At 50.6% G+C, this 24933-nt stretch overlaps 1 protein-coding gene across 2 annotated transcripts in view; it reads left to right on the top strand.

Moving 5' to 3' along the window:
• The window catches only part of ACLY (ATP citrate lyase), a 45538-nt gene that overhangs the window by 9541 nt on the left and 11064 nt on the right, over positions 1-24933 (top strand). The window contains exons 6-20 of one of the 2 annotated variants that reach the window (XM_045488864.1): positions 437-516; positions 1666-1796; positions 2572-2690; positions 4211-4347; positions 5047-5108; positions 6526-6643; positions 8161-8315; positions 8938-9028; positions 10368-10397; positions 12974-13115; positions 13413-13581; positions 15694-15798; positions 16860-17056; positions 21230-21311; positions 22711-22821. In XM_045488864.1, coding sequence (XP_045344820.1) covers positions 437-516; positions 1666-1796; positions 2572-2690; positions 4211-4347; positions 5047-5108; positions 6526-6643; positions 8161-8315; positions 8938-9028; positions 10368-10397; positions 12974-13115; positions 13413-13581; positions 15694-15798; positions 16860-17056; positions 21230-21311; positions 22711-22821 — 1729 coding nt within the window. The remainder of the gene's footprint in view (positions 1-436; positions 517-1665; positions 1797-2571; positions 2691-4210; positions 4348-5046; positions 5109-6525; positions 6644-8160; positions 8316-8937; positions 9029-10367; positions 10398-12973; positions 13116-13412; positions 13582-15693; positions 15799-16859; positions 17057-21229; positions 21312-22710; positions 22822-24933) is intronic. The other variant, XM_045488863.1, reaches the window with a different exon arrangement.

Below are 24933 nucleotides of genomic sequence, written 5' to 3'. Positions count from 1 at the left end.
GGAAGGTCGAGAGCTCCGGACACAGGGCAGGGAAAGCAAGGTGGTCTTCCCTGTGTGGGCATCCGCTGCCCTGCCCCAGCGTCTGGGTGAGAGGGAAGGCACAGCGCCTCCCTGTCCCAAGGAGGGGAGCAGGGGGCAGACAGGAGGCTGGCTCAGACTGAAATATGCCGTAAGCATCCCTCACCCCACTGGCCCTGTCTGTCTGGTACCAACACCTCCGGCTGCATGCCTGACAGCTCCTTTCCGCCTCAGTGGCTAAAGAGCGATGTCCAGGGAGCAGGGCTTACAGAGGGAAGCGAGAGGTTGGCAGGGCAGGCTTTGGGAAGAGGAGCTGTCAGTAAGAGATGGCCTCGGGGAGAGGGAGGTTTGGGACGTGCTGCCGAGCCTGTTCCCCCTCCCTGAAGATTGACCGTCCCTCTCTCCCTCCCCGCTCTAGGATTCTGGCCAGCTTTATCTCTGGTCTCTTCAATTTCTATGAGGATCTGTACTTCACCTACCTCGAGATCAACCCCCTTGGTAACTGGCTCTGCTGGCGTGGGCCTGGGCAAAGGACAGTTATAACAGGGTCTCAGTGCCTGTGGTAACCCTGGCCTTGACGTTCGACACACCAGACCCCCCCCAACTCGTAGAGGGCACTACCGGGTGTGCGGTGTGTAGAGGGATGTCTGGGCTCGTGGAGTGCAGTCTCTCATTTCCCAGCTCTCAGAAGACAACGATAATTCCTGTTTAACCACCTCCAGCTTTCTTTGCTCTTATTTTGTTCTGTGATGGGGAAGTCCTCATTTTGATCTGACTCTGCTTAGTGGCTATTCCTGGCTATTCCTGGTTAGGCTGTTCTCCCAGGACCTGGGCTGCGCCTTCACTGGTCTGACCGTTCAGGCCCTTCTTTCCTCTTCAGGCCCTTGGAGCACTCCCCAGGAGTTGGTCGATCATTGATCCCCAAGCTGGGAAGATCTTGGTCCAGGCCCCTCAGGCTGTGAGGGAGGCAGGTGGCGTGAGCTGGCTCTGGCCAGGGCTGCTCAGGGCAAAGTCCAGATTCCAGATTCCAGCTGGGGATGCAGCCCCTCTAATGGACCAGATGGCTGTTTGCTGACTTCATTAGTTAAACGACCCAGGGGTAAAGGGAAGATGGATGTCCAGTTAATGGGCAGTAAATGAATCCTGCTGGCTGGGGGCTCAGTGTACCCAGTGGTTTCCCACTCCCCCAGGCAACTAAGGCTTCTCCTGGCCAACCTCGAGAAACGCAGATATATACACCTAAGGGTTGGGGTGGGGGGGGGGGCCTCCCAACAGCAGCTCATACCTTAACACTTTATGTTTTAGTGGTAGGGCTGTGGATGGGTGAATGGTTAGATATTTAAGGCATAGAGTGTAGCTTTTCAAAAAATGTTAAAAAATTGCCATGGCAACTAAACACGACATCCCTGTCACATTACCTGTAAGTCAGGGAGGGAGGGGAGTGGTCTTAATTAATTGATTTCTCTTTTAACGGGGGAAAAGCTGTGTGGAAGGGCCGTCCGGTTTCTTGCAGAGCTGGGCAGTTGTTAGGTCTGGGTGGGACCCCGGGAGGTGGTGGTGGGGAAGCCTGTGGAGGGGTTTGGAGGTTGGTGGTAGACGCCTTTGCCGGGGGGTGCTGGCATCTGAGTACCTCTGCTTTTCTCACAGTTGTGACCAAAGATGGCGTCTATGTCCTTGACCTGGCGGCCAAGGTAGATGCCACAGCCGACTACATCTGCAAAGTGAAGTGGGGTGATATAGAGTTCCCTCCTCCCTTCGGGCGGGAAGCTTATCCAGAGGTAAGGCTGGCTGCTCTGGGGAGGAGATGGAACGTGATGGGGACCTGGGGGAGGGTGACTAATCTCAGAGGAGCATCGGGCCCCCCTTGTGCGCTGTTTATTTGGCAGGAAGGGAAGGTCAAGAGCCATTTAATTTTCTTAAAACCCCCAAAGGAGGTGGGGGTGGGAGTCAGCCAAGCCTCTGAATCCCGGCCAGAAATCCTTTTAGACTTCTCTCTCAATCAACCTCCCTGGGCTCTTAACTTGATTTGTTGATAATTCTGAGTGGATCTTGCTCATCCTGCCAGGGGAAGGTAGTTCTCTTGGCCACTTGCTGAGAATTTTAATTGCTCTTTCCCACCACATCATCTGAGAGGTCTTCACAGCAGGATTAGGCCTGTGAGTCATAACCCAGGCCAGGGCAAGAGGCTGGGCCGGAAGAAGGGGCGTGTGGTGAACCAGGCAGGCAGACATTGGGATTGGGGGCTGTTTAGAAGCAGGGTGACCTAGTGAGACTTGGGACTTGGGCAGAGGGTCAGAGACTTGAGGACAGAGAGAAAGGAGTTGGGAAGTTTGTCCCCAGGCAGCGACTGTGGCTATGGGTGGTTCTGGTCCTTGAGGACATCATCGTGTTTTGTCCCAGGTACTTAGGACCCTGCACAACCCCTCTCCCTGACCCTCTTGAGACAATGGAGGACCTCTTCATGTGTCTTCAGGGAAAGGGACAGGGTCCCAGGTGCTGGGACCTGGTGAAGGGGGTATGCTTAGGACCCACCTGTTGCTGTCTGGTCCCTAGGAAGCTTACATTGCAGACCTGGATGCCAAAAGTGGGGCGAGCCTGAAGCTGACCTTGCTGAACCCCAGGGGGAGGATCTGGACCATGGTCGCCGGAGGTGGTGCCTCTGTCGTGTACAGGTGACTGAGGGGCTACTGAAAGGATGGCAGCTGGGCCTACCCCGAGTCCATGTGTGCACAGCCTGGATCAGATTGCCTTACCTTGGAGTGGGGATGGTGGGGGGGGGGTCTTCATCTTCTTCCCTTGGTGTAAAGCAGGGCTCTGGTAAAAGCCTGCCCTGTACACTGTTCCCTGCAACTTTCTTACTTAAAAAAAATTTTTTTTTAATGTTTATTTATTTATTTATTTATTTTTTTTTCAACGTTTATTTATTTTTGGGACAGAGAGAGACAGAGCATGAACGGGGGAGGGGCAGAGAGAGAGGGAGACACAGAATCGGAAACAGGCTCCAGGCTCTGAGCCATCAGCCCAGAGCCCGACGCGGGGCTCGAACTCACGGACCGCGAGATCGTGACCTGGCTGAAGTCGGACGCTTAACCGACTGCGCCACCCAGGCGCCCTTTAATGTTTATTTTTGAGAGAGAGAGGCAGAGCACGAGCGGAGGAGGGGCAGAGAGAGGGAGACATAGAATCCAAAGCAGGCTCCAGGCTCTGAGCTGTCAGCACAGAGCCCGACGTGGGGCTTGAACTCATGGACTGTGAGATTATGACCTGAGCCGAAGTCGGACACTTAACCGACTGAACAACCCAGGCGCCCCTCTTATTTTTTTTTTTAAGTTTATTTATTTGTTCTGAGAGAGAGAGGGAGAGAGTGGGGGAAGGGCAGAGAGAGAGAGAAGGAGAGCTAGAATCCCAAGCAGGCTCTGTGCTGTCAGCAGAGTCCAACGATCCCATGAACTGTGATATTCCGACCTGAGCTGAAGTCAAGAGTCAGACATATAAGCGACTGAGCCACCCAGAAGCCCCTTGTTTATTTTTATTTTTTAAAATCTTTATAGTTAGTGCTATGGGCTTCCTGCAGAGATACAATAAATGCAGAAAAGAACCCAATAGTAAGCATCGCTTGGCTGTTTCCCCATCTCTCCTGCTAGTAGGTCACCACAGTGTACACGTTGCTGTGTGTCCTTCCAGCTGTTTTAATGCCTGTATAAGTATTCATACTTCAACAGTTTATAAGAATATTGGGATCATATTCCACAGTCTTTGCAGTAATTGGTTTTTCACTTAAAGCACAGTAGACATCTGTTCGTTTCTAGGCAGTAATCTGCCACGTTCCCTTCCACGCCTGGCTGAGCCCTCCTCTAGTTGCAACCATTTTACTTCGTTGGGCAGCCAAGGAGGGACTCCTGGAATATGTGATTCTTCTTTGTGTTGGGAGGTGCTCCTTGTTCCTTTTACTTAATGTTGTCAATCCAGGACCCCACTGTGGCTGGGGGCTGGCAGAGAGTGCTGCCTGGGAGAGCCTGATGCGACTTCAAGTGTGACTTCTGTGGACCTTGAGGGTCTGAGGCCCGAGAGGTCAGTTCCATAAGCTGACTATGGGGCTTTCGGGGCATCTGTGTGTCCTCATCGGCACCAGGCTGCCACCCTCAGCCACTAGAGTCAGAATCAGCACTGACTTCCCCTGTCTCCCTGACAGTGATACCATCTGCGACCTAGGGGGTGTCAATGAGCTGGCAAACTACGGGGAATACTCAGGCGCCCCCAGCGAGCAGCAGACCTATGACTATGCCAAGACGATCCTCTCCCTCATGACCCGGGAGAAGCACCCAGATGGTGAGACGCACACGCTCCTTCCCCAGGATGGCCCATTGTGCCACAGTGGGAATAGCTTTGGGCGAGGAGGCACTGGGGTTGTGGTCCTGCTCCTTTTGCGGCCTGGGGCTATTTAGCTTCTGGACCTCTGTTTCTCCAACTGTACAGTGGGCAATGTGGCCTCTGTCAGATGGAGGCTGCGGGGAGGCAAGGAAGTGATATGTACATAAAGTCCTGTAGGCAGGTGCAAGGGAGGAGGTAGCAATGTGCTCTTACTGACTTGTAGAAACTCAGTTCTTAGCGGCCCACTTCTACACTTACTGTTTGGGCTGTGGGATTCCCAGCTTCACTTTACCGCCTGTCTAGTGTTTGGGGGCTACACATACCAGTTCCCTTTCCTTTGAGCCAATAGAGATTCCTACCAGGAGTATCCAGAAATTAAACCGGGTTTCTCAGTGGCAGCCAGGAATGACGTAGAGGTTCTGTGGGTTTGGATTAACCACCTGCTCAGTGGCATGGGTAATGGAGAGCTGAGTTGGTTAAGACTGAACGGATGTCAAGGGAGGTCAGCCTGCTCCCCACCCCACCCAGCCTCTGCACTGACACCTCCTAACAGTTGAGGGATCCGTGCTTAGAGAAGAGAGAACTCCCTCGGTTGGATTTCTGGTAGGATGTTCTACTTTTCTAACCCTTTTTTGACCTCTCTTACTCCCAACACAGGCAAGATCCTCATCATTGGAGGCAGCATTGCAAACTTCACCAATGTGGCTGCCACATTCAAGGTAACCAGCCACCGGGGACCGTGTAGTCTCTGGGGAATGTGGGTTTGGGAAAAGCCAGGAAGGGAGGTTTCTGCAAGCAAAGTTTGAGGCAGAAGCAGGTTTCCATGACTTACCTAGCTAAGTAGAGGCTCTCGTCCCAGGGGCCCTTGTTGGGGATGCAGAAGACGCTGGGATAGATTTGGGTCTTCTCCAAAAGGTCAGAATGAGGAAAATGGATCGATGATCTGAGGCTCTTGCTCATCCAGCTGAGGCCTGTCAGCCTGGTCCCTGTGCACAGGTCAGGGGCGAGGGCACACAGTTCTGAGTGTGACTGCTGGTCAGAAAGGGTGACAGAGCTAACCTGGCTCGAGAGTCCTCAGGAGGCCATTTCTTGTTCTGTACTGTCCGACGCTCAGGGAATGTCCCTTCTGGTAGCGCGTATTTGAGAATGATGGATAAATAAATGTCCACCTTGAAAGTCTGAGCTCTCATGAAGTGGGGGACCAGGCCTTGTCAGTCTTGCCAAAAACAGAGTCTCTCTAATGGGTCCTGATTCAACAGACCAATCTGAAACCGGTGAACCTTGGCAGTTTTATTTTAACTTTTGAGCAGCCCTATAACAAAGGCAGCCCTGTCGATATGGATGGTTACTTCTGGAACAGCAACCAGGTGGCATGCCTTGGGGGACAGAAATTAGACTTCTTCTTTTTTTTTTTTTTTTTTTTCAACGTTTATTTATTTCTGGGACAGAGAGAGACAGAGCATGAACGGGGGAGGGGCAGAGAGAGAGGGAGACACAGAATTGGAAACAGGCTCCAGGCTCTGAGCCATCGCCCAGAGCCCGACGCGGGGCTCGAACTCACGGACCGCGAGATCGTGACCTGGCTGAAGTCGGACGCTTAACCGACTGCGCCACCCAGGCGCCCCTGGAAATTAGACTTCTGACCCAGGAGAGACCGCATTGGTGCACACCTGTTCATTCTCCCAAATTGTTTCCAGAGTTGATACCCATTGCAAGGGCTGTTCTCCAAAATCGCTGGAAGAAGCTTTAGTAGGGCTTTGATATTTAAGTGGACTAGATCCTGATACTTCTGAGAACCCTTGCATAGGACCCTGGTCTAGATCCCCACCACCTGCCCCGGCTGCAATAAGAGATAACAAGAATGACTGGAGACGGCACCCTGTGCGTTGAGGGGTGTGACTCCCAGGGCCTCCAAACTGCTGCCCCAGCAACATCACAAGTGACTGCATATCCTGGGCCTTTCGGTTGCTTGTGCGTAGTCCAGTCCACACATGTGAAATTCTTGACTGCCGGGGCCTGCCATGCTTCTTCGTGAGAAGCAGTCCTTGTTAGGTACACCTGGGATGTTCGTTCATCGTGATTATAAATAATTGCCTTATTTTTAGGCACATGTCTGTCGTCCCTTCCTGCTTCCAGGGCATCGTGAGAGCAATTCGAGATTACCAGGGTCCCCTGAAGGAGCACGAGGTCACGATCTTTGTCCGAAGAGGCGGCCCCAACTATCAGGAGGGCTTGCGGGTGATGGGAGAAGTCGGTAAGATGGCGACCTTTTCTGTCCCCAGCGCTCTGTGCCGGGTCTTCGGACACTTGGCTTCTACTTCCAGTGTGTGCACTCCTCTGATGCAGAGCTCGACCTGAACTTCACAATCGCTCAGAAAACATTTCCATTCAGCTGTTCATTTAACAAATATTTGCGGAACACCTGCTCTGTGTGGGCTGTGTGCCAAGCACTGGGGTTGCAGCTGTACATTTGACCGACAGCAATCCCTCGTGCTGTTAAAAACATTGACAGTAATGTCAGGTGGCGCTAGGTGACATGAAGGCAAACAAAGCTGAGTAAAGGGATAGCTTGCGTGGGAGGGGACAGGGCCGGTTTTAATGGGGTGATCGGTGAAAGCCCCACCAAAACGGTGACGTTTGAGCAGTGACCTGGAGGAGAGGAGAGAGCAGTTAGCAGTGTCTCCAGAGAGAAGGCCAAGTTCCAAGGCCCTGAATGGGAGTGTGCTGCTGTGCAGGACCAGCAGGCAGGGCCGAGGGAGCAAGGGCAGGGTGTTGGCAGGTAAGGGTGGGAGGCAGTGGGAGCTATGTGGGACTGGTACAGGTATGGGGGAGCCCTTGGCCGTGACCCTGGGCTGGCAGCCTCTGGAAGACTTTGAGGAAGTGGCACAACTTGATTTTGGGTTAGAAGGGTTGTTTTGGCTGCTGGGTGGAGCTCGGGCTCAGGGGCAGGAGGGTGGAGACCACTTGGGCTGTGGGGGGAGAGATGGGGACGATCGGTTAATTGGTAGAACAAGAGAGCAGAGTGCAGACCTCATTGCTAGGAGCACTTATGTGGGGAGCAGGGATTCACATGAAGCGTTGGAGGGGTGACAGACGCGTGCCATACCCTTTGATTGGAGGGGCAAAATCTTGCCATCTTCCCATTTTTGCAAATCTGGTATCCGTGGCAAATAGGAACCTGCCTCAATCACCTGAAGGGGTGCCAGATCCTCGTTTTCACCCACAGCTGAGTTCCTGCCATGGGTCCAGCCTTCGGGACAGCATGGTGAATGTTAGTCATGGTCTGGCCATTAAACTCACAGAACATTAAATAAGTAAACACTTACTAAGAGGTTGATCCCTCTCCGTTAGGGATGTGTACAGTGAAGTGGCAGGGGAGACGGAGGAGGAGGTGGCGAGTGACGAGAGAGCTCCACACAGAGGACCGAGGGGGGCTGGAGCCCCGAGGAAATGAGCCCAAGGCTCAGGCACAGAGGCCAGGCCGGGCGGAAGTTGAGGTCGAGGGATGGGAGGGCCAGGGTCTCGCTGCCCACAGCAGGACGGTGCTTGTGGCTGCACTTCAGGGTGTCGGTAAAGCCAGGTCTTGCTCTTATCAAAGCAGGTGGTCTTTATGAAGATTTGTTTGGTGGTAAAAATATGACGGTTGGTCTATCCTGGATAATTGGCCTTGTGCAGAAGGCACTAGATGCCAGGCAGGGCCCCTTGCAGAGAAGTGTGGACGTGGACACTTATTTGAAGACTTGAATGGTGGATTCTTTTCTTTCCTCACAGGGAAGACTACTGGGATCCCCATCCATGTCTTTGGGACTGAAACTCACATGACAGCCATTGTGGGCATGGCCCTAGGCCACCGGCCCATCCCCAACCAGCCACCCACAGCGGCCCACACTGCAAACTTCCTCCTTAATGCCAGTGGGAGTACCTCGGTAGGTGCCCCCTCTCCTCTGCCTTAAAACCTGCCTTGTCATCTTTGTTACCCTCTCCTACCTCCCTCCCATCCAGGACACAAGTGCCCCTCTTCTGTTCCTAGTCGTCTGTGGGCATTGGAGAAAGACGGGTTGGTTTCTAGATCTCTGCTGGCTTTTTTTCTGCCCAATCAAGGTAGTATAATGGAAAGCCTACCGGGTTTTATTAGTTTAGTTTAGTTTAGTTTCTTAAGTAAGCTCTTTACCCAACATGGGACTTGAACTCACAACCCCGAGATCAAGAGTCTCATGCTCCACAGACTAAGCCAGCCAGATGCCCCAAGACCAGGGGTTTTTAAATCAGACTGGAGTTCAAATCCTGTTGTTGAGAGAGAGACCTTGGCAGGTGTCTTACCCTCCAGAGCCTCAGTTTGCTTATCTGTGACATAGAACAATACTAATTCCTATCTCAAGAGGGTTGTTGTAGTAGTACTTTTGCAAGCACTTAGTAGAAGATAGTGCTGCACAGGATTCTTATTACCTGATTTCTTTGGGGCCATAAGGCTCCAAAGCTCAAGGACTAATAGTTCTTTTTCCCAGTTGCTACTTGTGACTCTTATCTTGTCTCCTTGTCCCACCCCAGACTCCAGCCCCCAGTAGGACGGCATCTTTTTCTGAGTCCAGGGCTGATGAGGTGGCACCTGCAAAGAAGGCCAAGCCTGCCATGCCACAAGGTAAGTGGCAGCCAGCAGATTCAGGCACTCCCTGTCTGCCTGTCCTTTCTGGGCCCTGCTGGGGTGGGCCCTGCTGGGGTGCCGGAACATGGTTTGGGCTGTGCTGTAAGAGTGTGCATGGCACATGGGCCAAATGGACACAAGGACATGAAGAGTTGAACCTTCCTGAGCCTTTCTGTGGGCTCCCCACGCTGCACCTGGGTCACCTCGCTCCCCACTGTCTTCCCCTCTGTCCCCTTACTTCCGTGGGGGTGTGTGAGGTGGCGAAGGAGACAGGGTGACAGAAATACCTGGGGGTGGCAAGGCCTCCCAGACTCCACTTCTTTTTTTTCTTTCCTTTTTCTTTTTTTTAATGTTTATTTATTTTTGAGAGAGAGAGAGAGAGAGAGAGAGAGACAGAACATGAGTGGGGTAGGGGAAGAGAGAGAGAGAGGGAGACACAGAATCCAAGGCAGGCTCCAGGCTCTGAGCTGTTAGCACAGAGCCTGACTCAGGGCTCAAACTCATGAACCGGGAGATCATGACCTGAGCCGAAGTTGGTCATTTAACTGACTAAGCCACCCAGGCGCCCCTCCCAGACTCCACTTCTAAGTGGAGAGCAGGAGCCTAGAGCTGGTCCAGCAGAGCAAGGGCCCTCACAGTGGTTCCTGCCCGCCCAACCTCTTGGGGCTCCTACAAAGACCCCCCTTCCTGTGAGCCCACCGTAAGAGCACACGTCATTTACCAGCCCATCCGCAGTTTGCCTTCTGTGTCTGTCCGTCCTCTGGTTCATCAGATGCGACCCCTGCCACCACCCAGCTCTTACAGCCAGTGTTAATTAATGCAGCCCCTTCCTGGTACAGGAAGTCTGCACTTGAGGCATTTTGGGAAATAGTTACACTGGCTCCAGGCACTCAAGATTGTACCCTGTTTCCCCGCAGTCCCCAAACCAGCAGCTTTGTCCACAGAATGACAAGTCCAACCCTACGATAACCTGATCCTCTTACTGGGCTTCATGGGGACAAAACGGGATTGGCATTATAAGGGTGTGATGGGGCCAGCTGTCCCTCCACCAGGCCTGGGGGCTTTGGTGTTCAGCACACCTTCCAAGCCTTCTCGCTCCTCCTGCCCCCTCTCTGCCCCTTTGGCCCTTTGCTCTCTCTTGCTTCTGCTGTGCTGATCAGCACTCTCTCCTCTTCGGTCGGCTTCACTCCTGTCTATTGTGGAATAGACAAGACTTGGTGAGGGCGTCAGCCCTATGAGGCTTGTCCTTGGGATCCTTCCCTTTTCCCACCCTCTCCCTCTAAAGCCTCCAGCTACCAGCAGGTGACTCAGTTGCCTTGGTCATTTTCTTTGACAGATTCAGTCCCAAGTCCAAGATCCCTGCAAGGTAGGATGCCCCTGCCCCGCCCCAGCTCTGTGTGTGGCTTTGTTAGTGGGTTATAGTCTTAACTGTGTGCTTTGTTTCCCCCCCAAGTCCTAGTCCTTGCTCTCCCTCCCCTTCCCACCCCTGCTTAGTCACTCCCACCCCTACTCAGCACTCTCCTGGCCGGCTGTCTCTGGCTCTACACTCAGGACAGGACATGGTGTGGAGCGCAGGAGCAACAGCTGGGCCCAACGCCTTGGAGAGTAGGGGTGGCGCCTGCTGACGAGGGAGGGGAGTCCTGGGAAGGAGGGAGCCATGGACACTGAAGTGGGGTGGAGGGTGGTGGCAGCACAGGCGCACGGAGGGCAGCCTCAGCTCTCCCAATTCCCATCTGGGTCTCATGGTCTCTTTTCCTGCCAAGCCTCACCCCTGCCCGCTGCATCCCTGAGCTCTCAGTGCCAGCCATGGGTTTAGATTTCTCTGGGTTTTTGGGGAAGACAGGCTGGACAAGGGGAGATGTAGAAGCCTGGATGGATGTGCGGTAAATCTGTGGAGGGGATCTGGGTTTGGTCTGGTGAATGAGGTCACTGCTTACGAGGGACATTTTCAGTGCTCACTCACACGTTCACGCAAAGACACATTCACCTGTTGCCTAAAGTGAATGGATTCATTGCTTCAAAGTGTCAGGGCTTCTGCTTCTGCTTGACTTTTTGACTTTCACAGCTATGAGAGATTTTGCTCCAGGGGAGGGGGAAAAAATTTCTGATGATGACCTTTGATACCTTGCTAAGGGGAGGGGAAGGGGCACCTAGGCTAGGGTCAGGTATCCCCCTGGAAAGGCCAGGAATGCAAACCTCTGACCATCTGCCTTTAATCCCTCTGGTTCCTGTCTCTGGCGAGATCCTTTATTACCTGAATGACCCAAGCACTGTGCCGAGAGAACAGGGGTCTACTCCAGTTCTGAGAGCTCTTCCACCCAAGGGGTGGGCTTATCTTATTGTTAGTTCCTGAGCCAGACTTGGGAGGGAGAGGAGGACAAATAGTGCAGCCAGCAGGGGCGTCTGGTTGGGGGTGTTAGGCCTGCAGCAGGGGTTCTCTGAGGCCCTTACTGCTGGTTAGCTGAGGATGACAGCCTTCTCTGTGCTCTTAATTCTGCGCCTTTCACGCTGGAGGTACAGTTGGGCCTGTAGAGATTCCAGGCTTTGTCCCCTTTCTGTAGCCTTTTGGGTAGACAGATGTGTGTATGTGTGCTTGCTCGCACTCTGACTTGGGTCCGTCTGGGCCCCCCTCCTGCGAGGGTGGGGAGGGGCCGGGCCACTCTGGTTTGTATCTCCCCTCCTCCTTTGCACAATTGAGCTGCACCTTAAATTAGTATATAATCTGGCTCTGATGCTAGATGACAGGATCTCTGTCACTTGTCATCTCCAAGCTTCCGGTTCCTGGGACTGGGAAGTGAGGGTACCGGATTAGGTGGCTTCCTTTGTTCTGTGATCGCCTGTCTTGTGAGAACCCAGATGGGTCCGGTGACAGTAAGTCCCAGGTATTTGGAACAGCAGGAGCCTTGTGCAATGGGAAGCTTACAGCTGGGAGGGAAGAAGCAAGCCTGTGTAGGGATGAGAACCCCACATGCCTTGGGAGAGTGATCTTAAATTTATTAAATCACATCTTGAGCCTGATTAGCAAAGCCCACACTAGACTAGTACACTAGGTTAATTAATACCAGATGGCCACGGAGCTCAGTGCATTGATTTCCCTGGGGGAGCTGAGAACCTCCCTTGGGGGGCTACTTTCCTCCAGCAGGACTTGCAGAGAAGGGAGAGTCCGGTCACCTGCCTGCAGGGTGGTGAAGGAGCGTTTCCCTTCAAGGCATGGAAGCATTTCTGAGCCCTTTTCCCCTCCCTTCTTTTGCCTCTCCTTTCTGCCCTGTGGGACCAGCCAGAGCATTGTTCTGATCAGGAAAGGGCCAGAGGGAGGAGGGCAGGAGGAACAGCACAGAGAATGTGGGGAGGTGCTGAGAGCCAGTGTGCTTAGGCCAGAACCTCAGGTAGAAATAGTAAGGCCATGGCCAGCCTCTACTTTGGACCTACACTGACCTAGAATCATGAGGATTCGGATCCTGACCCAAGCTGATTTATGTCCAGCTTTTTAGAGGTGGTGATTGTTGGGTTGTTTAAAATCCTGCAGGTACCTAGAATTAGGAGAGCTTAGTTTTTTCTTGGTGACTTTAAAAATAATTTATCAAGCCTTTGTTGGCATATAAGCAAAATGCTGATTATACTCTTTTCCTGTGAAGGTGAGCAGGTCCTGTAGGGATTCTCTGCCTGTGGACCTGTTCTCTGCATGGGAGTCCTTTCTGTGTTCGTTGCTAGCTCTTTACCAGCCAGGCAGGTCCTCTTAGCTCTCTTTGCTCTCTCTGCCCCCTCTTTCCAGAAAAAACAAGGCACGTCTTCCCCAAGTTCTCAGAACCCCATCCTCTTGACGTTGCTCTGCGGTGGTGATGAGCCCCCCTCCCTGGACTGGGCATGGAGGGGTGTGGCAGCCCCTGAGGGCCCCCCGGGGGTGTGTGTTCTGGGTGCACTCGCTGTGTCTTTGCCCACCAGGAAAGAGTGCCACCCTCTTCAGCCGCCACACAAAGGCCATCGTGTGGGGCATGCAGACCCGGGCTGTACAGGGCATGCTGGACTTTGACTACGTCTGCTCCCGAGATGAGCCCTCCGTGGCCGCCATGGTGTACCCTTTCACGTGAGTCCCACCAGGGCGGGAAACTAGAGATGGCTGCCAAGTGGGATTTCCTCATCTCATCCCCCTCACTAAGAGCTGGGGGGAGCCAGCAAGATTATCCGCTTGGCTGGGGAAGCACCTGCCATCCCAGACTGGGGCGATCCGTATTCCTGGGGGATCTTTTCCCCAGAGTTTGGAACTCTTTGAGGACAGAGGCCCTGTCTTTCCACCTTCTAGATGAAGCTCCTCCCTTGGCTCCGCCCTCCCCAGCCCCGACAGTTTGGGGCTGTCCTGACCCCTCCTCCTTCTCTCTCACAGCGGGGACCACAAGCAGAAGTTTTACTGGGGTCACAAGGAGATCCTGATCCCTGTGTTCAAGAACATGGCTGATGCCATGAAGAAGCACCCAGAAGTAGACGTGCTGATCAACTTTGCCTCTCTCCGCTCAGCCTATGACAGTACCATCGAGACCATGAACTACTCACAGGTAGATCACTGGGTCCTGGGGTGGGGAAGCAGGGAAAGCCCTTGAGTGGTGTCAGCCAGCACCGCCACCTGGGCTAAAGGGCTTGGCACTCGGGACTGGCTGGCGATCGAAAGTGGTTGGATACACTTGATCTTCGGAAGGTAGGGTTAGGGAGGTAGGGTGGTAACTGAGGGCGGGCAAGCCAGACAGGGCTGCTTACCTGGGCTAACAAAGAGTCCGTTCAGGATCATCTACCTCTGCCAGAACCTCCCTGTGCTGCTAGGACTGGCTCTAAGAATAGAATCAAAAGCAATTTCTTATGAAGTCATTACATATTTATTACAAAGAAAACTTAAATACTGTTAAATAAAAAGAAGACCATAAATGCTTCAGTTAAGTAAGTCCTATTTCTCAGAAACACGGTTGCCAACGTTTGAGTGTATCCTTATCGGTACCTTTTTCTGGATTTCAACAGGTGGAATAATACTGCATGTAACTATTTTGTAATCCGTTGTTTTCAGTTACTTTTTCTACATCAATAAATATTTATTGGCAACATCGGTTTTGCTTTTTCAGGTCTTATGGTGAGCATCTTAGATGAACATTTGCATATATCCTTAATTATTTCCCCAGCACAAATGTCTAAACCAGTCAGACTGTTGCATCAGAAGGTACAGATTTGAAAGCCTTTGTTTGATCCATCCTGCCCAGGTGCCCTCCGGAAAAATTGTATGGACGTAATCTCCATCACTAGTCCAAGAATGCCTGCTTCCCTGTACCCTGGCCAACACTTGAATGTTTGCGTTATAAAAACACATATTTGACGAGTGATAGGCATTCTACTTAACTTGTGTATCTTTGATCATTAACTAAGATGAACTTTCAAAAACATTTATTGACCATTTATATTTTACGAGTTGCTCTCCCTTCCTTTTTTTCTGTTGAGGTATTTGTCATTTTTGTTACTGATTTGTATGAGCCTTTATATATTTTTTTAACATTTTTTTAACGTTTATTTTTGAGAGAGAGAGACAGAGCGCAAGCGGGGAGGGGCAGAGAGAGAGGGAGACACAGAATCTGAAGCAGACTCCCAAGTTCTCAGCTGTCAGCACAGAGCCCGACACAGGGCTTGAACTCACGAACTGTGAGATGGTGACCTGCCAAAGTCAGATGTTCAACTTACTGAGCCACCCAGGTCCCTCTGTACGAGCCTTTATAGATTAAGATATTGATTCTTCTGTTCAAAATTATTGTCTGATCCCAGACTGGCCTAGTTCAGCTTATGACTGGAGAATGTAAACTTTTGTTCCCATCTCAGTGAAACAAAAACAAAAACACACCTGCTGAAAATGAGTTGTTTTTTTATTCTTGAGCAAAGGTTAACAGACTATAGCCTAAGGGTCAAACTTAGCTCTCTGTTTTTGTAAATAAACTTTTATTGGAACACAGCCATATTCATTCATATACATGTTGTCCATGAGTGCCTTCATGCTACACAGGCAAAGTTTAGTAGTTACTGCAGAGACCATATGACCGACAAGGCCAGAAAAAGTTTGCTGGCCCTGAGAGCCAGATAGAGATGGTTCCTGATCTTTCCTGCCCAACCCTCCTCCCCACCCCCCCACCCCTACCCCTTCTGGCTTTCTCCCCCAGCCCAGTCTCTGGTCTGTGTGTGGAAGCAGCTCGTGTCCCGTGCTGGCCCTGGGACATAGAGTTGGAGACTCCGAGGGTACAGTGGAGAAAGCCGTAGATACTTGCTTTATGAGCAGGCATCAGGACAGGTTGGGGGGACAGGTGGGTCTGAGTCTTGAGGGTTTTTGGATGGGAGAGAATGTAGCCACTTTGATGGTCATGGGTTTTCAGAAACATTTGTTCCTGCTCGGGTTACTGAATTACTGTGGTGTTAACCAATGGAGATTGGTTTCGGGTATCTATGCCCCTCGCCTCTCCTTTTGGAAGAGGATTGGAGTGATGAGGCTAGGAACAGAGGTCTATGGGAGGAAGGGGTGCATACTGTTAACATTACTTTGTTCTTAGAGCCTGGAAGGGGGCGTGGAAGGTTGGTCCTGTATAGGTTGCTTCCTCATTGCTTCATCTGAGGCACAGAGTTAACAGGAAGGGACTGTTCTTTAGATCCGGACCATTGCCATCATAGCTGAAGGCATCCCTGAGGCCCTCACAAGGAAGCTGATCAAGAAGGCAGACCAGAAGGGAGTGACCATCATTGGACCTGCCACTGTGAGTGTCCTTTTCCAGAGACCCTTTTCTTTCTTTCTTTCTTTCTTTCTTTCTTTCTTTCTTTCTTTCTTTCTTTCTTTCTTTCTTTCTTTCTTTCTTTTTTAATGTTTATTTATTTTTGAGAGAGAGACAGCATGTGCGTGGGGGAGGAGCAGGGAGAGAGGGAGACCCGGAATCTGAAGCAGGCTCCAGGCTCCCAGCTGTCAGCACAGAGCCCGACTTGGGGCTCGAACTCAGGAACTGTGAGACCATGACCTGAGCCGAAGTCAGATACTTAACTGACTAAGCTACCCAGTTGCCCCAAGCCTTTTAAGTTCAAGGCTATCTTATAAAGTTCTGGGCCCACAGAAAACTAAGTTGTTGACTCTTCTGTTTCCCTGTTAGGTTGAAAAGATTCAGAGAGTACCTATTGAAAGTGCATATCTACTTTAACGGGCCATATCTACTCTCTGCAGGCCATGTCACTTTTATAGTTTTAAGGGGCTAACTGGGAGATTTTCTCTGTCCACCTCCATACAACCATAGCATAATCTTTATTACTTTAATTGTAAACCAAAGGAAAATCTACCTAGGGGTTTTATTTGCCCAAAGGTCTTCAACATAGAAAGAAACTGCTCTGTGACTATTTTGTTGTTGTTTTTACTTAGTGGTTGAGTTAAAATTTTGTCCGAAGCTAAGATCTTTTAGTGAAGCAAGGGGCCTTTCATCTCAGAGGCAAGGGTGATTTTGAGCAGAGGCATACACCTGTGTTTCACACTTTAATGGGTGCTGTCACCCTTTTAGAGTCAAGGTGACTTAACCCTGAGTATACATATCTGCACGTGCAGTAGTAGTGAGCCGTGTTTTACAAGTAAGGTTCTCTTTTTTTCCGCATAATGTCGCACGCGGGAGAGATGAGATTCTTAAGCCAGAAACTCAGTGTGTAGGTGTTAACTCTCTTGGAACATTTTCTCCCCGTCCTGACCAGAGGGGGTTGAGCAGGTAGTGTTGGGCTTTGGGATTCTCCTGAGCTCTGTGGGGAGCTTACCTTTCCTCCCTGACTGCTGTTTCTGCCCTTGCAGGTTGGAGGCATCAAGCCTGGGTGCTTTAAGATTGGGAATACAGGTGGGATGCTGGACAACATCCTGGCCTCCAAGCTGTACCGCCCTGGCAGTGTGGCCTACGTCTCACGTTCTGGGGGCATGTCCAACGAGCTCAACAATATCATCTCTCGGACCACAGATGGCGTCTATGAGGGTGTGGCCATTGGCGGGGACAGGTGATCAGCTGGGCCAAGGCGGGCCTCTTACATTTGGGAGGGGCAGGCTGGGAGAGGGGAGCGGGATCCTCCAATCTCTGCTTGCTACCACTGAGTTAAGTCCATAAAACGGGCCATCTCTACCCTGTCTCAGGTCTGACATGGGCATAATATCAGAAGAAAACAGGAAAAGGTGTTTTTCAAAGGTATTTGGGCTTTGGGGGTAATTCTGTACGCTGTCTCTGTGTTGTGGCCATAGGGAGGCAGCAGAGTGCAGGGGTTGGCAGGACCAATTCTGAAATCAGACCATGGGGTTCGAGTCCCAGTTGCTCTGTTTACCAGGGAGGCGTTCTGGACAGGTCCCTTACCTTCCCTGGAGCTCTAGCATCCTTACAGATCACATGGGTAAAACAATAGCACCCACCTCATGGAGTCGTTGGGAGGATTTAGTGAGGTGTTTCTAGAAGGTAGCCTGGCACTTAGCAAGTACTCAGCAGGTGTTAACTGTAGTTGGTAATACTGAAAGGAAGAACTGTTTCTTTACTCTCTACCATGACCACACTCACACTTCTGGCTACCAAATGTTGGGATTTTTTCCCCCATACCAAGCAGTTCTCCAGTTCTCTGCAGATACCAGCTGGGTGTTCTACAGTTCATTTCAGTTTTGACAGTATCTACTTGGAGTCAGCACCAGATCCCACAGGTGAAGGGCCCAGTCCCACAAGACTGCCCCCACTTCAGATGCCAATCATGAGTCTGGGCTTCCGGTACTCCTGAGCAACCGGCTATACACTGGGGGTCCCTGCGCCCCACTTCTTGGGTTGGTAATTTGCTAGAATGGATTGTAGAACCCAGGAACAATCAGATAAAAGAAATGCATAGGGCAAATTATAGGGAGCAGTACATGGAGCTTCTATGTCCTTTCTGGGCATGCCACCCTCCCAGCACCTTGGTGTATTCCCCAACCCACAAGCTTTCCAAACCCCTTTCTGTAGGGATTTTTATGGAGACTTCATCATGTAGGTATGATTGTGATTATTAATTCAATCTCTAGCCCTTCTCCCTTCCCCATAGAGTGGTGAGTAGGGCTGAAAATTCCAGGACTCTGATCATGTCTTGGTCTTCTAAAAAATTTTTTTTAATGTTTATTCATTTTTGAGACAGAGATAGAATGGGCAAGGAGCAGAGAGAGAGAGAGAGGGAGAGAGAGAGAGAATCTGAAGCAGGCTGCAGGCTCTAAGCTGTCAGCATGGAGCCTGATGCGGGGCTCAAACCCACGAACCATGAGATCATGACCTGAGCCAAAATTAGACGCTTAAGCGACTAAGCCACCCAGGCGCCCCATGACTTCAAGGTCTTCTAGAGACCAGCCCCCACCCAGGAACTATGCAGGCATCCACCAAGTTGCCTTGTGAGAACAAGACACTCCTGTCACCCGGGAAATTCCAACAGACTCAGGAGCTCTCTGTAGCACCCCTGTCACTCAGAAGATTACAAGGGTTTTAGGAGCTCTGCATCAAGAACTGGGGCCAGGGACCCAGTAGATATTTCTTATTTCACAAATAGCATACTCATTGTTTTTGCCGGTGGGAACAGTAATAGTAATTAGTAGGGTCATCAATAGGGTACTATTTTGGAGTAATGCCTAGTACTTAATACCATAACATGCGTTAGCCATTGCTTTTTTTTTTTTTTTAATGTTTATTTTATTTTTGAGAGAGTATGAGTGAGGGAGGGACAGAGAGAGAGGGAGACAGAGAATCCCAAGCAGGCTTCACGCTGTCAATGCAGAACCCGACTTGGGGCTCGAACTCAACGAACCTGTGAGATCATGATCTGAGCCAAGATACAGAGTCAGACACGTAACCACCTGAGCCACCCAAGTGCCCCAGCCATTGCTATTCATTATTACTGCTGCTGCTGTTTGCCTCAACCAGACGCTGTTGGGAGAGCCTGTTACCTTGTTCATCTCCTGGCTCTCCCCTGTCATGTCAGATGGACTTCCCGAGTGAGGAAGGTCTCTTGCCCAGGTCTTGGGGGCTATGGCCTGTGGGACCCTCGGCGCTGGTGCTCCCTGACAACGGGCTCTGGCTCAAATAAGTCTGGGCAGTTTCACTGTCCTCTTGGGATTTAAAATGGTCTTGAAGATCTGTAGAGAAGCATCCTTTGCCTTAAACAATCCTTTTGTAAACTCCTATGACAGGAGGAAAAAAAATACAGGTGACCCTCGAACAACGTGGGTTTGAACTACACAGGTCTACTTATAATATGCAGATTTTTGAAAATATAGTACAGCACTCTACATGTATTTTCTCATGGTTTTGTTAATAACATTCTCTTTTCTCTAGCTTACTTTAGTGTAAGAATACAGTATATAATGCATAAACATACAAGATGTGTGTTAATTGACTGTTTTTGTTATCAGTAAGGCTTCTGGTTAAGAATAGGCTATTAGGGAGGTGCCTGCAGGGCTTGGTCGGTTAAACGCCCAACTCTCAGTTTCAGCTCAGGTCATGACTCACAGTTTGGTGAGTTCGAGCCCTGCATTGGGCTCTGTGCTGACAGTGCGGAGGCTGCTTGAGATTCTCTCTCTCTCTCTCTCTGTCTCTCTCTCTCTGTCTCTCTTTCTCTCTCCCTGTCTCTCCCTCTGCCCCTCCCTTACTCATGCTGTCTCTGCCTCTCTTAAATAAAGAAACTTAAAAAAAAAAAATCTTTAAGAACAGGCTATTAGGGGGCTCCTGGGTGGCTCAGTCATTTAAGCATCTGACTTTGGTTCAGGTCATGATCTCATAGTTCATGGGTTCGGGCCTGGTGTTGAGCTCTGTGCTGACAGCTCAGAGCCTGGAGCCTGCTTCAGATTCTGTGTCTCCCTGTCTTTCTGCCCCTCCCCTGCTCGCTCTCTGTCTCTCTCTCAAAAATAAATATTTAAAAAAAAAAAAAAAAAGAATAGGCTATTAGTAGTTAAGTTTTTGGGGAATCAGAAATTGTAGTTTGATTTTCAACTGCATGTGGTGGAGGGTTAGCGTTCCTAACGCCCACATTGCTGAAGGGTCAACTATGTATATGGACCTATATATAGACCTAGCAATAGCCTGCCTATCCTGGGACATCAGGTGGCACACTGTATTATCTATTGCTGTGTTCGAAGAAAATCATGCAAACCAAGTGACTTCAAACTATAGTAAAACACTCGTGGGACACCTGGGAGGCTTGTTAGTCGAGTGTCCGACTCTTGGTCTCAGCTCAGGTCATGATTCCAGGGTCATAGGATCAAGCCCCTCTCTCTCTCTAGAATAAAGGTTTGAAACAACAAGAAAACCCCACATTTGTCCTTATAGTTTCCGTGGGTCAGGATTCAGGGCAGCTCAGGTGGGCATTTCTGGCTTGGGGGAGGGGTGGGTTGCAGTGACGTGTGAGGTGTCAGCGATGCTGATGGCGGGCCCGAGGTGGACGTTGCTCATCCACAGGGCTGGCAAGGTGGTTCTTCTCTGTGGGCTTCTCCACAGGCTGCTTAATGTCCTCAGGACATAATGGCCAGCATCCCCCAGAGTGAGCAGTTCAAGACAGAGTGCCAGACAAGCTAGTCTTTATAACCCTGCGATGGAAGTCACTGTCCTAGAATCGCTTCTGCCACATTTTGTTTATTAGAAGCTAATCATTAAGTCTGACCCGTATGCAAGAGAAGCATGAGGTTCTACCTTCTTAAAAGAATTTGCAGCCATATTTTATTTAGTTATTATTTTAGAGAGAACATGCGAGCAGGAGGGAGGAGCAGAGAGGGAGAGGGAAAGAAAGAGAATCTGAAGCAGTCTTCACGCTTAGCTCGGATCCTGACATGGGGCTCGATCCCATGACCCTGGGATCATGACCTGAGCTGAAATCAAGAGTCAGACGCTCAACTGACTGAGCCACCCAGGCGCCCTGCAGCCATATTTTAAAACCCCCAAACATGTGCTCTCCAATCATCTCTTACTGCCAAGCGAACCTCCCCTCCCCGCTTTCTCTTCCCTTGTGCCTCATTTACTTGCCACCCTCCCCACCCCCGCCATTATTCTTGAGGCATCTGTGGGCCTTCACCGGACACCCACACTCACGAAGAACCTCAGAGCATTCCTGGTACCAGCATGCTTCCCACACATGTACACACACCTCCCCGAGCCTCCTGACCCTGTGTGTTCTCTCTGCTGTCACCAGGTACCCTGGCTCAACATTCATGGATCACGTGCTACGTTACCAGGACACACCAGGTGTCAAAATGATTGTGGTTCTTGGAGAGGTGAGTTTTGGGTTTCTTTAGAGAGAGTGATCGTGATCGGGGGAGAGGGGCAGAGGGAAAGAGATACCTAAGCAGGCTCCACGCTCAGCATGGAGCCCAACATGGAGTTCAGTCCCATGACCCTGGGATCATGACCTGAGTCCCTGTTTTTTGTTTGTTTGATTGATTTTAATTTTTTTTTTTAACATTTATTTATATCTCAGAGAGAGAGTACATGTGCACGCAGGGGAGGGACAGAGAGAGAGAGAGAGAGAGAGAGAGAGAGAGAGAGAGAGAGAGATCTGAAGCAGGCTCCATGCTGTGAGCACAACTTGATGTGTGGCCCAAACTCATGACTGTGAGATCACTAACTGAGCCGAAACCAAGAGTCGGATGCTTAACTGACTGAGCCACCCAGGCGCCCCTGGTTATATATAACGTAAAGTGACGGTCCCTGGTAATTCCGCTCCCTGCCTACACTCTGGGGCTTAGAGGTTGTCACTGTTAACACTGAAAAAGTTCTTGCTTCTTGGTGTCACAAGACATTTTAGTGCCAATAGGGGGCGCCTGGGTGGCTCAGTCGGTTGGGCGTCCGACTCATGTCTCATGATCCGACTCAGGTCATGATCTCACGGTTTGTGGGTTTGTGGGTTCGAGCCCCGCATCAGGCTCTGTGCTGTCAATGCAGAGCCTGCTTCAGATCCTCTGTCTCCCTCACTCTACTCCTCCAGCCTCTCTCTCTTTCTCAAAAATAAACATAAAAAAATTTTTTTTTAAATAAATAAAAACATAAAGAAGAAACTTTTGGCTGGCCTTGGTCTCTTGGGAGGGAAGTGCATAGCTGGAGTAAGAAGTGTACTTTTTTTTGTTTGCTTTTTTATGTTTATTTTTGAATGAGAGAGAGAGAGAGATGGAGCACCATGGCGGGGGGATGCGAGAGAGAGAGACAGAATCTAAAGCAGGCTGTAGGCTCTGAGCTGTCAGTACAGAGTCGACATGGGGCTCGAACTCCTGAACTGTGAGATCATGACCTGAACCACCTGAGTCGGATGCTGAACCGACTGAGCCACTCAGGTGTCCCAGAAGTGTACTTTTTTAGTTTGAGAGAGTCCTAGGACCTCTGTCCTTGCCAGTGCCTCTGAGCAGGTCAGATCCAATCAGATGAGATTCTGGTTAGATCAGGGACTTCAGAGGGTACCCACTGCCCTTTCACAACTCTTTCTTGCACCCCATCTCAATTTTCCAGGCTATTATTTGACCAAAGCCAGCGTCTCTTCATTTTCTAGCCAAGTTGTCAGTTAGGACTCTTGGTGCCTCTGAGCCCTGCCTGATTTGGAACAGATTTTCCTGCTGTGGTGCTGCCCACAGCAACTCTGGATGGGTTCCACTAACTAATGGGCTTTTTTTTGTTCCTTGGCAGATCGGGGGCACTGAGGAATATAAGATCTGCCGGGGCATCAAGGAGGGCCGCATCACCAAGCCCGTGGTCTGCTGGTGCATTGGGACCTGTGCCACCATGTTCTCCTCTGAGGTACGGCCGGGACAGGTCACTCCTGGACAGGAAGCCCGAAGAGGGGCATTCGAGGTGAACCGTGTGGTCCTCTCATTAAGCAGCTGGTTCCTGCAATGAACATATTTACTTGTTTGGTTACTGCAAGGTCTGGTCAGGGTCCTGCTCTCTAGGAGGTTAAATCCAGTTGGGGGAGGCAGTCGTCAACAGATTAAGGCCAGAACAAGGCTCTGAGTCCCTGCTTGGCGTGGGGCACACTTCTGTCTGGAGGAGTTGAGATGGCTTCACAGGGAAGGTAACGCTTGCACTGAGAAGGAGTTTGCTGAGCGAAAGGGACACAGAGGAGGGAGAGCACGCACCCCAGACGCATTGCTGGGGCAGGGCGTGGGGAGAGGCTGTATGTGAAAGTGCCCGGAGGCATAAAGTGAGTGCAGCTTGTCACCGGCATCCAACAGAAATGCTCCCGGGTCGCCTGGCTCCTGCTGAGTATGGCAAGCCAGGCTGCGGCCCCAGTACTCCAGCTCACAGGACCCTCTGTCGTGAAGATGGCCCATCCAGTGATGACAAAACTGAGGAAACAAACACTTGTCCTTGATGAGTGATCAATAGTTGGGCAGGCTCTGAGTGTGAGGCCATAAGTGCTGTGTGCAGATGGAGATAACAGTTGGCCAGAAGCCTTCCTGCAACAGTGATAATCCCTACGCTGAAGCCCTCCGCCCTTCCTGCCAGTAAGCCTGTCACCCTGTTCTTTCTCCCTGGAATGCCTGCCTTCCCCTCTGATATTCCATACCCACGTCACAGGGGCAGTATTTGTGTAGTTGCAAAATGCTCCTCTCCTTCAAACCAGCGGTTCCGTTCCTGCAGATTTGCCATTGGGGTCTGCATGCAAAAATATTTCAGCATGCGTGCAAGGATACTCGCAATGTTGTAAGGGCAGAAAGCGGAACGGCCTGAATGCTGCTGGCCAGGAGAGGGTATGTCATCCTGGTGCCAGCCATGTGATAGAAACCTGGGCAGGCAGGAGAAGAATGAGGTAGATCTTGATGTGTTGGTATAGAAAGAATATGTTACATCAAGTATTAATGGTGCGAGTTTTTTTTTTTTTTTCTTTCTTCCCAAGTAAATAAGAGGAAAGGGGGCAAGTCATAGAATCATGCCTGTCTTTCAGACATGACCTCTACTCTCACATGCTAGAATCAGCTCTAGGTGGATCTGTGTGACCAGGGCAGGTCATTTGGCCTCTCCGTGCCTCAGTTTCTTGAGGTGTAAAATGGGGCTGATTCTGGGTTGTTGTGTGGCTTACGTAAGAAAGTAATTGAGGGGCGCCTGGGTGGCTCAGTCGGTTAAGCAACTGACTTCGGCTCAGGTCGTGATCTCACGGTTCATGGGTTCAAGCCCCGCATCGGGCTCTGTGCTGACAGCTCAGAGCCTGGAGCCTGCTTCAGATTCTGTGTCTCCTTCTCTCTGTCCCTCCCCCACATGTTCTCTCTCTCTCTCTCTCTCTCTCTCTCTCAAAAATAAATAAAATGTAAAAGAAAAAAAAATTTTTTTTAAATAAAGTAATTGGAAAGGTCTGGCACATACAGGTTTTAGCAGATACTTGTTTCCATTCTTTAATTCACCTATTCCATGAAGCTCTTCATGATCCTTCTGGACTGTTTTTCTCTCCACCTCAGCAGCCAAAAATAATTCCTCCCTCCCCCTGCATTGTTTCTCTTAACCAGCTCTCCATTACCAGCCCTTCACCTCCCTACCCCTACTATGCTGAGGACACCCCCAAGAGGTCAAGGACCTAACTCTTCTGTTTCTGGCTGGGCACTGCTCATCACCCCAGGGATAGGACAGGTCCTCAAGGTGTTTTATTTTTGTTTTTCCATTAATTTTTTTTATTGTTTTATTTATTTTTGAGACAGAGAGAGACAGCATGAGCAGGGGAGGGGCAGAGAGAGAGGGAGACGTGGAATCCGAAGCAGGCTCCAGGCTCTGAGCCGTCAGCACAGAGCCTGATGTGGGGCTCGAACTCACAAACCGCAAGATCATGACCTAAGCGAAAGTCGGACGCTTAACCGACTGAGCCACCCAGGCGCCCCTTTCCATTAATTTTTTAAAAGTTAATTTTAAGAGAGAGAGCAC

This window comes from Leopardus geoffroyi, chromosome E1 (assembly GCF_018350155.1).
Source record: "Leopardus geoffroyi isolate Oge1 chromosome E1, O.geoffroyi_Oge1_pat1.0, whole genome shotgun sequence".
NCBI classification, from domain to species: Eukaryota; Metazoa; Chordata; class Mammalia; order Carnivora; family Felidae; genus Leopardus; species Leopardus geoffroyi.
The sequence above is the reverse complement of the archived record's forward strand: the minus strand, read 5'-3'. Positions and strand labels throughout refer to the sequence as shown.